At 32.7% G+C, this 13,907-nt stretch overlaps 1 protein-coding gene across 3 annotated transcripts in view; it reads right to left on the bottom strand.

Annotated features, from left to right (window-relative positions):
* Positions 1 to 13,907, bottom strand: part of AGTPBP1 (ATP/GTP binding carboxypeptidase 1) — a 172,887-nt gene that overhangs the window by 52,785 nt on the left and 106,195 nt on the right. For all 3 annotated transcript variants that reach the window (XM_069474070.1, XM_069474068.1, XM_069474069.1), the window contains 3 exons: positions 9,503 to 9,586; positions 7,841 to 7,927; positions 7,608 to 7,756 (listed from right to left, as the gene is read on the bottom strand). In XM_069474070.1, coding sequence (XP_069330171.1) covers positions 7,608 to 7,756; positions 7,841 to 7,927; positions 9,503 to 9,586 — 320 coding nt within the window. The remainder of the gene's footprint in view (positions 1 to 7,607; positions 7,757 to 7,840; positions 7,928 to 9,502; positions 9,587 to 13,907) is intronic.

Genomic DNA, 13,907 nt, shown 5'->3' with positions numbered 1-13,907 from the left:
GACAGAAATGTGATAACCTGGGAATCCACTTATTCTTGACTCGCATCTGAACTGAGGGGAAGATTTGGGAGACTGAGTTAATCCATGAGGTCTGCACTAACTCCAGGTAGACAGTGTCACAGAAGAATTATAAGACACCCAGTTGATGTCTGGAGAGTAGGAGAACTGGAATGTGTGGGGAAAATCCTCACACATTTGGGCACAGAAGTGTTGGAAGGGTGAGTAGTTGGAAGGAAAATAGTTGGTTTTTCCTCTTTACTAAAACAATGTATATTAAATTATGTTGCCTACAAAGAAAATATATTTTTCAAGTGCCCATGAAAACAAAAACTGACCCAATATTAAGGTGTAAAAAACTACTGCAAATCATAACTCCCACAACATTGAACAAAATGGATTAAAATTTGAAAGTAATGAGAAAAGTTTTAAGAAAAATAATTCAACCAACTCAAAATATAACAAACTCTTTCCTAAATAATTCTAATCTAAAGGATACCAGTACTACATTCAATTAGAAGCAATATAGAAAATAACAAGGAGATATTAATATTAAAATTTTGGGTGGGATATAGAATTAAGTTGTAATCAAGAGCAAATTTAAAACTTAAATGCTTTGATCATCAAACAAAATAAATTTAAGTAAATAAACTAAAACTTATAAAAAAAAAATCAACCTTAGGGGAGGTAAAGGAAGAAATTAATAAACAAAAAAAGGAAATAAATAAAACCAAGAGCCAGGTTTTTAAAATAAAACAACAAAAAAAATTATGTTTTAAATTCAAAAAAAGAAAGAAAAAACAAAGCAAGGGAACAAGCAAGTATACATGTTGCAAATATCACATACAAACCTCTGGTATTTAATTTTGAAAATCTAAATGTCACTAATATTAAAAAATATAAATTATCAAGACTGCCTCAGTAAAAAATAGAAACTCAGACTATACTGAGTTATATAAAAATCTGAAAAAGTTATCCAGAAGTACCCTTTCTTAACCAATTAAAGGGCACAAAATCAAAAAGTTTTAGAGGTACATTCTTTCCAAATTTCATGAAAACATATAGATGTTTCTTAAACTACTCCAGAACACAGGGTGGAGAAATAAAAGCCTTTTAATTTAAGTGTTCAAAGTTAGCATCTCCTCCTTCCAAAACACAACAAAGATAGCCCTCCAAAAAGGAAACTGACTTGTCTAACTTATGACCAATTATGTAAAACCATTAAACAAAATACTAACAAATTAAAAATAGTTGTATATTAAAAGAGCAATTCACATGGCCAAGCAGACTTATTCCTAAAATCCAAGGATTGCTTAATATTAGTAATATTATTAACACAATACAACACATCAACAGATCATAGCATTATATGGGTCACATTACATTCACCGATAAATGCAAAAAATAAAATAATTCTGATTTTTAAAACTTAGTAAAACTAGAAATTCTTTACTGTGAGAAAGAACATGTATCTCTAGAGTTAATATGCTTAAGGTAAATATTAACAACATTCCCACTAAAATCAAAATAAAACAAGGATGCCAATGTCCCCTTTTTATTTTAAACATTCTCAAAGTTCTACGCAAAAATAGTGAAAGAGGCCGGGTGCCATGGCTCACACCTGTAATCCTAGCACTCTGGGAGGCTGAGGTGGGTGGATCGTTTGAGCTCAGGAGTTCGAGACCAGTCTGAACAAGAGCGAGACCCCATTTCTCTACTGAAAATGGAAAGAAATTGGCCGGACAACTAAAATATATAGAAAAAATTAGCCAGGCATGGCAGTGCATGCTCGTAGTCCCAGCTACTCGGGAGGCTGAGGCAGGAGGATTGCTTGAGCCCAGGAGTTTGAGGTTCCTATGAACTAAGCTGACGCCACAGCACTCTAGCCCAGGCAACAGAGTGAGACTCTGTCTCAAACAAACAAACAAACAGTGCAAGATACATAATACAACCATGAATAAAAAAAATTCTAGATAGCTACCAAGGAAAACCAAAGTATCAACTGAGAAACAAAACTAATAAAAAGTTCAGTAGGGAGGCCGATTTTCAAGTACATATATAAAAATCAATAGTTTTCTTAATTATAAGTAATAAGTTTGAAAATAGGGACAAGTACTCTTTCATAATATAAACAAAAAGTACATTAAAAACTTAAGAAAAAGGGCAAATAGAAATGTATGAAACTCACAAAAAGAAAACTAAAAAACTTAGCTGAGGGCATAAACAACTTGAATAAACCAAACAACATACCTGCTCCTAAGCAGTAAGACTTAATATAAAAAATTTTCTCTCCCCCAAACTATTCTATAGATTTCATGCAATGGAAATTTTTGGTAATTGATACAATTTATTGTGAATCATATTCAGAATAAGCTATTTAGAAAAAATGGAAAATTCTAATTGTTTTTAAAAAAACAGTATAAGATGTTAAACTATATTATAAAATCAAAATAATTAAAAACAAAGTGATGGTAGAGCAACAAACAGCCCCCAAACAACTACTAGTGTAGAGTTAGGACCATAGCTTGGGAGAACTGTGGCGTTTCAAACCAACGGGAACATACAATATGACCAAGAGGTTAGAACAACTCAACTCAAACTCATAAAGTGAGGATTTACTAATACAAGCAAGTTATGGTGACACCTTATCAACCAGGTCCTAATCTGTTTTTACTAACCTGACCATTTTCTGTAACAGGCAAAACAGAGCAATGATGTATTATGGCTTCTGAGCCATGTTTCCCACCTTTGTTTTATTAGTGGATCAGGTATACAGTTGCAAATGAATTGTAAATGTGAAATATTTGACTAAGAACCCAATAAATTCATCAATGACATTTTAAAACTCTCTTTGGAGAAAGAATGAATTCAGTTGTAGCTACTTAACTACTAAGAATAGGATTAAGTTAAATCCCAGTTCACAGAAAATACCAAAATAAATCCGGATGGATGATGTCAAATATAAACACTGAAAACATAAGTATCAAATGCACTTCAAAAAGGCTAAACTAATTTAATACTTCTACCAGCACTATAGTACCCATTTTCCCTAGTCTTCAGCAACATATGTTCATTTTCTCGGAGAAATTCTACTTCTAAGAATTCATGGCAAAGCAATAATCAGAAACATACACAAAAACAAATAATTAAGGATATCTTCTGCAAAACAGCTTATAATTTTGAAATGTTGAAAAAGACTTAAATCTTCATCAATCTGTTACCATTTAAATAATTTATTGTGGAATAATTTATCCGTGGAATATTACATAGACATTACTAATGGTGTTGCCAAATACTATTTAATGGCATGGAATTTTTTTTTTTTTTTACAAATTATTGTTATAAAAAAATGTATTACACATGAGTTTTCATACTGTAATCCTAAATCTGTAAAAGAGTAAAATTTAATTTTAAAATTATGTGAATTTGAATAAGTTTAAGGATAGATAATAAAATATTAAACAATGGTTTTTCTGGATGCTCTCTTTCTCTCCTACAGTTTTTTCTCTAAGCTGTTTTCAATTCATTGAATTTCCCATATGAAATATCTATTGTTTTGTACTGCATTTATACCTGGCACATAGATATTCCACTTCCATGAATTTATAAACTAAATAGTTATACAACACACATATTTTAGTACACTAATTTTACCTTGGCAATATTTAAAATAGAAAATAATTCAAAAATTTAAATGTCTAACAAAGAAAGGTTTGGATAAATTACAGTATCTCTACAGGATGTCATTAAAACTCTGTTTCAGAGGAATATTTAATGACCAGAAAAAATGCTGCAATATTTGATTAAAATATAGAATATGAAACTGCATGAGTTATGAGCCGTAATTTAAAAAATTAATTTTAAAAAATAAATATATAAGCATGTATATGTAGAAATCATACACTACATTATAAAAAAGGCTATGTAAGGCTATAAAATAAATACATAACCATGTGTATGCAGAAATCATACACTGCATTATAAAAAAGGCTATATAAGAAGCAACAAATGTTAAAGTGATTATCTCTGGATGATGCATTGTCAATGGTTTTATTTTCTTCCTAACACCATTCCGTTTTCCAAATTCTCTACAAATTGAGTTTGGAAAGTGTGACATATATATAAGAATATCCAAAGGAGAAGGGGGAAGGAGGAGAGGATATTTAAAAATAAAGCAGCCATCTGTCCCATTGCTTTTAGTTTTAATTACAGAATTTTATTCATTTTAAAATTTCAAATGACACTAAAGAAAGAGATTATTTTATCTATCACATGGAGGTATACGTTTTTTTAAAAAATGAAGAAGCATTGCTCCAGAATGTATGCTGTTAATTTAAAATTTTAAAATATTTAATGAAGTTTAAAGTGTTAAAAGTACTATTTTTAAGTAAATAAATAAATATAGTTAGTAAAAATGCCATCTACTTGTAGCATTATTTGAAAATTATATTGACTATCATATCAGAAATAAATATGCCATTATATTCTACTTTTAAAGAGCACCCAAAATACAAATAAAATTCCATTTAATTAATTGTTCTTTTCTTCTCTAAAAATACTATGTTAGCATCATACATACTAAGTTAAATGCAAAAATCACTAGATTACTTATTTTGATAATACTTTGAGTTTTTATTAAGGTAATTTTTAAAGTTACATACGTATATGAAAGCTAGGGTCAACAAACAAATGTTTCTAAGAAATATCACACTCAATAATTAGTAGTTATATACTAAAATCACAAACTCTGTGACTTCAAAAAAGAAAAAAGAATGTGAAATAGACTATATCAAGAATATTCATATCACTGTTAACATAAACCACTACACTCACTGAAGCTTTAGTCAAAATATACATGTTTAAAAGAATAAAATATTTAAAAATTAAATTACTTAAAACATTTTAAAATCTGTGAAAAGTGTTTATAAACAAACTGGACATTATGCTACCTAATCTTCCTATAATTATCACATTAAATAAATGAAACTGACTAAAGCTTTTATCCCACACATCTGAAGTGATTCTAAAGGATATGATTTCCTATTTCCCACATAAATAGTGATGATTGGGAACAACTTCTTCAATTACTGAAAGCTTTAATTTTCAGAAATGTCCCCTTAAAGGGCATCATTATATTCATGGTTTTAATAACTCAGAGGATTTATATGAAACATCATATAGTATCTCATGTCTCAGTTGTTAAAAGCTTTTCAATATTTACAACAAATGATTGAGACCTCTGAGATTTTATAACTTGTCATACATAATGTTTCTCCTCCACCCTCAAGGTAAGTTTTTTTTTTATGCCAGAAAAAAAATGTTCTTTTACACAAAAAATTTGCCATTATCACATTAAATACTTGAAATCTGATGTTTCAATTTTAAAATGCTGATACGAAGTTCATACAATTATATTACCTTCCACAGACATAATGTCTGACTACCAAGTATCTGACAATATCCCTTAGTTTTGTATTTATTAAAGTGCTCTACACAAAAACCTTAAATGAGACTATATACTTAAGATTTTTGCTAATACAACAGCATAGATTTTTTTTCGTTGTCTCATGAGAAAAACACTACAGAAAACCAATGAGACAAAATGCTGCTTCTTTGAAAATGTCAGTAAAATGCATAAACCTCTCACTAGACTGACACAAAAAAGAGAAGATACAAATTATCATTAGCAGGAATGAACAGAGCAGCGGTCCCCAACCTTTTTGGTACCAGGGACCAATTTCAAGGAAGACAGTTTTTCCATGGACTGTGGTGGGGTTGTGGGGAGGATGGTTTGGGATGATTCAAGCACATTACATTTATTGTGCAATCAAACCTCTCTAATGATAACCTGTATTTGCAGCCACTCCCCAGCACTAGCATCACTGCTTCAGCTACACCTTAGATCATCAGGCATTAGGTTCTTATAAGGAGCACACAACTTAGATTCCTCATGTGTACAGTTTATAGTAGAGTTCACACTCCTAAGAGAATCTAATGCTGCTGCTGATCTGATAGGAAGTGGGGCTTATGCAGTGATGGGGAGCGGCTGTAAATACAGATGAAGCTTCACTGGCTCTCCCACCACTCACCTCCTGCTATGCAGCCCAGCTCCTAACCTGTCTATAACCCAGAGGTTGGGGACCACAGAAATAGAGGATATCACTACAGACCCTGCAGACATCAAAAAGATAGTAAAAACACTATAAACAACTCCATACATACATTTGACAACTTAGAAAAAAATAGACCAATTCCTAAAAGGCACAAAGCACCACCATTCACTCAAGATAAAAGGGATCATCTGAACAGCCCTAAAACTATTGAAGAAATTAAATTTCCAGTTTCAAAGACTACTTAAAATGAAAATCTCCAGATTCAGATGGTTTCACTGGAGAATTCTATCAAACGTTTAAGAATTAACATCAATTCTACACAAGCGCTTCTAGAAAATAAGAGGGAACATTTCTCAATTCATTTTGTGAAATCACTATTACCATAATATCAAAATCAGATACAAAAGGAAAAAATAAAAATAAAAAAACTATACACCAATACCCCTTCTGAGTATAAATATTAAAATAGCCAAACACCCAGTTTCTCCGACATCGCCTACAAGAATTATCCAGAGTGGCAGTAAATCAGATGCTTCTTCATCCCTACTCTCCCCTTCCAGTCATCCCTCCACCAGCCGACTCCAGCCCATAGCCCTCACTATGCCCCTCAAAAGCAGGGGGTAGCCAGAAAGACCGAGGTGCCCTATTATCACTAAAAGGCCGGAATGTAAGGCTGGTGGCGGGCACCCCTCCCCTCCCTAATGAAAAAAAGAAGCCCATGAGACCTGCTGAAAACAATGCCTGCAAGGCCCAGCTAAGTTAAAGAATAGCCACACCTGGATGGTTACCCTGATAAGGGTCCCGGTTCCTGGAATCCATACAGACCACCAGCCCCTCCTAGTTCCCAATACTCACCCTAAAACTGTAATGGAACAGAAAACCCCCCACCCCCAGCTCTAAAACATATATAAAACCACACAAAACTTCTGGATGGTGCAACTTCTTGGGCCCCTCTCTCGGACCCGTGAACCTCACTCGGGCCCCTCGCTTGGGACCTGTTACCCTTGCCCAACAGTGCTCAAATAAAGCCTCGTTGCTTACCCCTTTCTAAAAAAAAAATTTTTTTGTTAACAAAATACTAGATATTATACTCAATGACCAAGTGGGGTTTATTCCACAAATAAAAAAGTCTGGTTCAATATTCTAAAAATCAACCAATATAATATATCATATTAATAGGCTAAAGAAGAAAAATCACACAACCAGATGGAGCCACTGGAACACGTATAATAAACCTTTAATTGAATTCAACTTGGATGAAATCAACCATACCCATTAAATTTTAAAGGGCTTGCCTACACAAAAGTAACTATTTCACCAACAAATCAAAGCTTAACCTATTTCAAATGTTGCACAATAAATATATGAATTTTGAGAATTAGGGAAAACAAAAGAATACAGTGAAACATTAAAAACATATTGATAATTTTTTTAAACTTCTTTTCTATAGTTAAGATGCCTGCATACCCTCTTAATTGGGAAAATAAATTGTCTTACCATAATTAAACTGACTGTTGGACTTTTCACAGTTAATGATGTTAAACCTGTAAGCAACACCTGGCCGCATTCCACTGACTTCAAAGTAAAACCACTGATGATAATGATTGCTGTTTATATCTGAGTTCAGAATAAGATCATATTCATTTCTGAAAATAGAAGATAAAGAAACCTGATGAAGATTAGGAAAATAACTATGCACACACAAAATGAGAAAATCTTAAGTAACTTACTTTCTAATTTGAATTACTTTACGCAGATTCCCAGATTCAAATTTGGAGTTAAACTTCAAAATATCTCCTTCTTCTGGAATGATATAACTAAATAAAATTTTTTAAAGTAAGTATATTAAAATATATTGCATTTAAATAGGTGAGAAAAAAATAAATAAAAACACACTTTGGATTAAAAATACATTATTATTGCCACATTACATTCCTCATTACCTTTAAGTCAAAGAATATAAAAAACACAAAGCAAAGTACAAAATCTGGCTAACATTTATAGACAAAAAAAAAATTGTAATTACAATTAGAGACTTGTTCCTATGTTTACACTGATATATTAACAACTTTTGCCTCACTGAATAAATGTCATTTCTAAAATATTGATTATTATACAGAAAAAAACAGACTTTTTTACAACTGCATATGACCTGTACTGAGTAGCAATAATTCTATTATACTAAACGATACAGTTCTCAGGCGAATAGATTATTTTCAATTTAGAGAACCACATCATCTATTATCTTAATTAGCATCAAAAAGGAACAAGTATTATCCTCATTTTATACATTCATTATTTTAGTAAGTAAATATCCAGCACCTACTAGGTACCAGATAACTGTTTTAATTTTTTGTGTGTTTGGTTCCCTCACTGAATACAAATTCTTGCTCTTCTGGACGTTATATTCCAATAGGAGAAAACTAAGACTCCAAGAAACTCAATGATTTTGTCTAAAGTCATTTCAGTTAGAAATAGCGCTAGTATGCCACACTGAGGGTTCTTAAGTTTCTGTTTTTACCACTTCCGCCTGTTTTATCAGACAAGGAATTATGAATGTTAACATAACTAAGATAATAAATAAGGTAGACGTTTCTTCTCTTTTATAAGAATACTATTTAAAATTCAGTCATTAGCTTTGTTACAGCTTTTACTCATCTCTAACAAAGCCTTTAAGAAGTACTTTATATCCTCCAAATATGATCAGTGAAACATGAAATTTCCCCAAAATATCACACTGTTGGGGGAGGGGAGAAACCCAAGGAGGAATAATCGAATTTCACATTTGAGAAAGCAGATAACTAAATAATAGTCACACTCATTATATGTAACTTTCATTTATTTACTTATATTTAAAACCTAAAATTTGATGATATCAGTGATAATCCTAAGTAGTAAGCAACTAACACACCAAGGATCACAAACAAATGGCTTCAGAACTCAGGCAGGTAACTTGAACGACTGAAGCAGACTGTAAGCAGGAAGAAACAAGAGGCAGTAGTGGGAACTGTAGAGAATTAGCACATGTTCCTTCTAATGGGATGACAACCTGTTGTCCTAGGGATATAAAGGCTCAATTTTGCAGGACAAGCCAGTATGTGAAAAGTCCACTCTCTTACGTGGAAGTAATTTCAGTTTTTTAAAAACACAGCATCAGCTGGTAATCTTTATCTCAAACCCATTAAAAATCCACCTAAAAACAAAGCATGTGATATATTTAATTAAAGTAAATAAATGTGATCTGCCATTACCATTACATCCCTACCAAAGGATGACAATATAGTGAGGAGAAACTAGGTGGAAATTAACTACAATTTTTTATCTTTTAGAAATAATGCTGAAATTTTACAGTAAAAATAAAACTAATAAAAGTTTTTAAAAATGAGACTTACTTTGGGTTATCTAAGTCATATACCACTCGATCTATGATATCACTCTGATGTATTAGTCTCTCAATATCTTGGGCAATTTTTGTCCTGAAATCATAAAAGAGAAGTTTGACCAAAATTCATTATTATACGCCAATGCACAACTTTCTTCAAAATAAATTTTAAATCAAAAAAGTATAAAATGATAAAAAAATTCTTAAAATAAAAACATTCTGTATTTTGCATACAAAAAAAAATCAACACATAATGAGCAAGACAAAAATCAGTGCTTATCAGAGTCTGAGTTCTAGAAAATAACCATGTAGAATACAGCCACAATTCTAAGAGTTTAAAAAATAAAAGTAAAAAAATCTTGGGGCCGGGCGCGGTGGCTCACGCCTGTAATCCTAGCACTCTGGGAGGCCGAGGCGGGTGGATTGCTCAAGGTCAGGAGTTCGAGACCAGCCTGAGCGAGACCCCGTCTCTACTAAAAATAGAAACACATTATATGGACACCTAAAAATCTATATAGAAAAAATTAGCCGGGCATAGTGGCGCATGCCTGTAGTCCCAGCTACTCGGGAGGCTGAGGCAGTAGGATCGCTTGAGCCCAGGAGTTTGAGGTTGCTGTGAGCTAAGCTGACGCCACGGCACTCACTCTAGCCTGGGCAACAAAGTGAGACTCTGTCTCAACAACAAAAAAAAAAAAAAAAAAAAAAAATCTTGGATTCACTATTTAATATTTAACCTTTAAGTAAATAATTCTGTATGCATGATAGCAGCATGTTAGAAATGGTAAAGATATGAGTAGCCAAAGATTATACAAGAAGGAGATTTTTTTTTTTTAAACCCATCTAGCTGGAATTTAGCTAAAATGCAACTGGCAGTTGTTTTACACGTTCTGCAGAATCTCCCCTCTCTTTCGTGGTGGGAAAGGAAAGGTGAAGGGGAGGGAAACACCTGTATCAGGAAGTGGAAGGTGATCCCTGAGACCCCAAAATTATCTAGGCCTGATCTCTCCCTGAATCAGTCCAACAAAATGGACACTAGCTAACTGGAAAATTCCTACAGTCCCTGCCACTGTTCTAGAACACTGAGTCATGCACAGAACCCACAATCTTCCCCATCAATATCTGCCAAAAAAGACAACCACCACCAAGTGGCACCAAACTGCAGCCAAACAGAAGAGATTTGGATCCTAAAGCCAGATTGCCTGGAGCTCCAAGTGGACTGGCCACAAAGTCCTGCTAATGTTAATACATAACTACTTCTCATTGTATAACTTATTCTTAAACAGCAAGTTGATTGTAAGAACTCATTTAAATTTCAAGTTTATACATTTCAGCTAAAGATAGGTAATGCAGATTAGAACTATGGTTTGTAGATTTATTGAGAGCAGAGGAAGAAAATGTGCCAAAATGATTATGATAAAATCTCAAGAATGCACTAAACACCGATGTCGTAACTTCAGACAAATACGAAACTAGTCTCCTGCACAAAGATATTTTTCTATGATCAAAGGATGTACTAACTCTTACATAGTTGGAAATATATCTAACAACATCACAGTGTAACCTTAAATTCAAAATGAGTCAAGAACATATCCTAATAGAAGAATTAAAAATTATCAGGAAAATATCAAAAGTTAAGATAGTTAAAACATATGAACAAAGAATACTAGAAAAAAGAAAAAGTGCAATGCTAAAATTCTTAATCACCTAATCAGTCAAGCATAAATTACTCTTAACTTTATTCTACAAAAAATAACTCATTACTGACAAAGTACTCGATCAGGAAAAAAAAGACCCAGTATCAGAGCATTAAGCTATAAATTCTTGATTTAAGTTTAATATCATAACTTTAAAATGCCAAATTCTTTCTAAAGAAACAAACTCTTTAAAAAGCTAGCAATTATAAGAATACATAAACAAATTCAGAATTTACATTAGACCTTCAACAGTGAAGGAGATGGCATTTACATACACTCAAGTATACCACACCCCAAAAAATGTAAGTGTTCAAGTAGGGATGAATGACTAAATATATCCATTTGCCAGAATAATTTATTTATTATTAAGGTTAATAAATACCACAAACATGCAAAAATTAACACTTACAAGGGTTTGTTTTTTGGTTTCTCTCTCTCTTTTTTTTTTTTTTTTTTTGGAAAGCAGTATGAAAAGACTGATTGTAACAGCTAGATTCACAGCCACATTCTGTAATGTAAAACAGAGTCAAAGAGCACAGGCCCTATGGGGGGCGGGAAGGGAGGCAGCATGTGCTAAAATTGAGAGAAGCTGACTGGCCGGACTGGGCGAAACTGAGAAGCACAGGTTCTGTCTAAAAACAAGCTGAATACTGCCAAGCAGGAAATAGAGGTAAAGGCTGTCACACCCAACTTTTCAAGAAACACCAGAAACAGGATTTCTATGTGAAATCTCCCAAATCTTAAATGTTGGCAATCAGTTTTTTTAAAAAAACAAATAGTCTGCAAGTTAAGCCAAACTCATATGCAAGTTGAATAAGGCCTCAAGACCACTGTTTTTAAATCTCTGACATTGTAGTTTGGGGGATATAATTGCCCATTTATATTAGACTGGGCCTAAAATTAATACTTAAGAGAAATCTTTGCTCTGCCCTAAGCCCTCCTTAATAAAAAGGAAAAAGTCTTTTATTCAGACATGTATTTGTGTTAAGCAGATCAACTTTTATAAAAGGATGTCAATCCTTCCTTCCTTTATCTCAGCTGCCTATTAAAATATGTGGATTTCCAATCAAAACAAAACAACATATTTCCAGGCACTCTCATGGACTATGACCTCAAAATATTGAAACTGCCATTCAACATTTATCAGAGACTTGGCTCAGAAGAAAATCATTTTTGCATCCAGGGCAGTTTGGAAAACATGCAGCCCTTTCAGTCCGTACTCAAAAGAACATGTGATATGTGTAACAAAACTATACTTTGTTATATTTTCAACCACAGAGCAACACTGTAAGAAACAATTTAGTAAACCTCATTGCTATATTCATTATGGACATTATGGAAAATGTTCATTATATAACAGTGTTCTCTGAGGATCCATATTATCTATATCTTCTATAAAAAAAGATCCAAGGTGTTCTTCTTTACAGTATGATGATATAACCACATACATGTGATCACTACATATACATGACTAACAGGATAGGCTCATGATCTAGACCAGGGTTTAACTCTTGGGTCTGCCATTTACTAGCAGTGTAACCTTGGATAAGTTACTCAACAATCCTGAGCTTCCACCTACTCTTCTGTAAAATAAGAGAAATAATAGCACCTTTCTCATAGAGCTGTTACAGCATTAAATGACATACTTTGTATGCATATATACACTGCATACAAAATGCTTATTACTGAATTCTGTGTCTGGCCCATAAAAACCATTTAATAGAAACTATCTGCTGCTTTTGCTCCTACCAATACTTTCACTATTGCCTCAATTCCATAAGTACTTGTGTTTCCCAAGCCATTCTAAACTTAATATAAAGAAAACTAGGGTTTTGCTATCCTTCTTTTGCTTTTGCCACAATTCTTCACCTACCTTTTAATTTAAAATTTCTTCAGAGGTAATATACTGACATTGTACAAAAAATCAAGTATGACATAAACGCATAAAATGAAAAGTCTCACTTTCAACACAACCCATATCCTCCATTCACACAGCCAGGTAACTGCTTTTACTACTTTTATTCTAGATTTTATTTCATGAAAACACAAATATAGATTGCTTTTCTCTCTTTCTGATACAAAGTTTAGAATGTCATAAAACAAGCATCTTGCTTATTTCATTGAATAATACATCATATAGCTCTTTTCATCAGGGCATAGAAAACTTTTTGTTTTTCAACCACTGTATAGTATTCATAGAATGGATATACCATAATTTATTTAGTCTCTGACTGACAAGCATTTGAGTCGTTTCCAATCTCAAAACAATGCTGCAATAAAAAACTATGAACATCATTTCATACATATGCAAATTATGTTTGTGTGCTTGCATACATGCGTGATTTATGAGATAAATACATCTCAAAAACTCCCAGATGTGGGATTAACATGTCAAAGGAAATATGTAGACACTGTCAGACTGTCCTCCATAAGGGGTATTACCAATTAACATTCCCAACCTCAATATATGATAATGCTTGTTTTCTACAGCCTCATCAATAGAATGTGCCGTTAAAAGTAGATTTTAGCCAATTTGATATGTGGGAAATGATAGCATTTCTCTTATTTTGCGTGAAGTTGAACACGTTTTTGTGAGTGAGAGTCACTGTATTTCCTTTTTCTTATTTTTCATTTTTGTTTTATTTTGATAAATGTATTTTTTATGTTAGTCTGCTATCTACATTGAACTATGAATCTTATAATGGACTGTTTCCCTTCCAA

This window comes from Eulemur rufifrons, chromosome 7, assembly GCF_041146395.1.
Source record: "Eulemur rufifrons isolate Redbay chromosome 7, OSU_ERuf_1, whole genome shotgun sequence".
NCBI lineage: Eukaryota > Metazoa > Chordata > Mammalia > Primates > Lemuridae > Eulemur > Eulemur rufifrons.
This window is presented reverse-complemented; position numbering and strand designations above follow the sequence as displayed.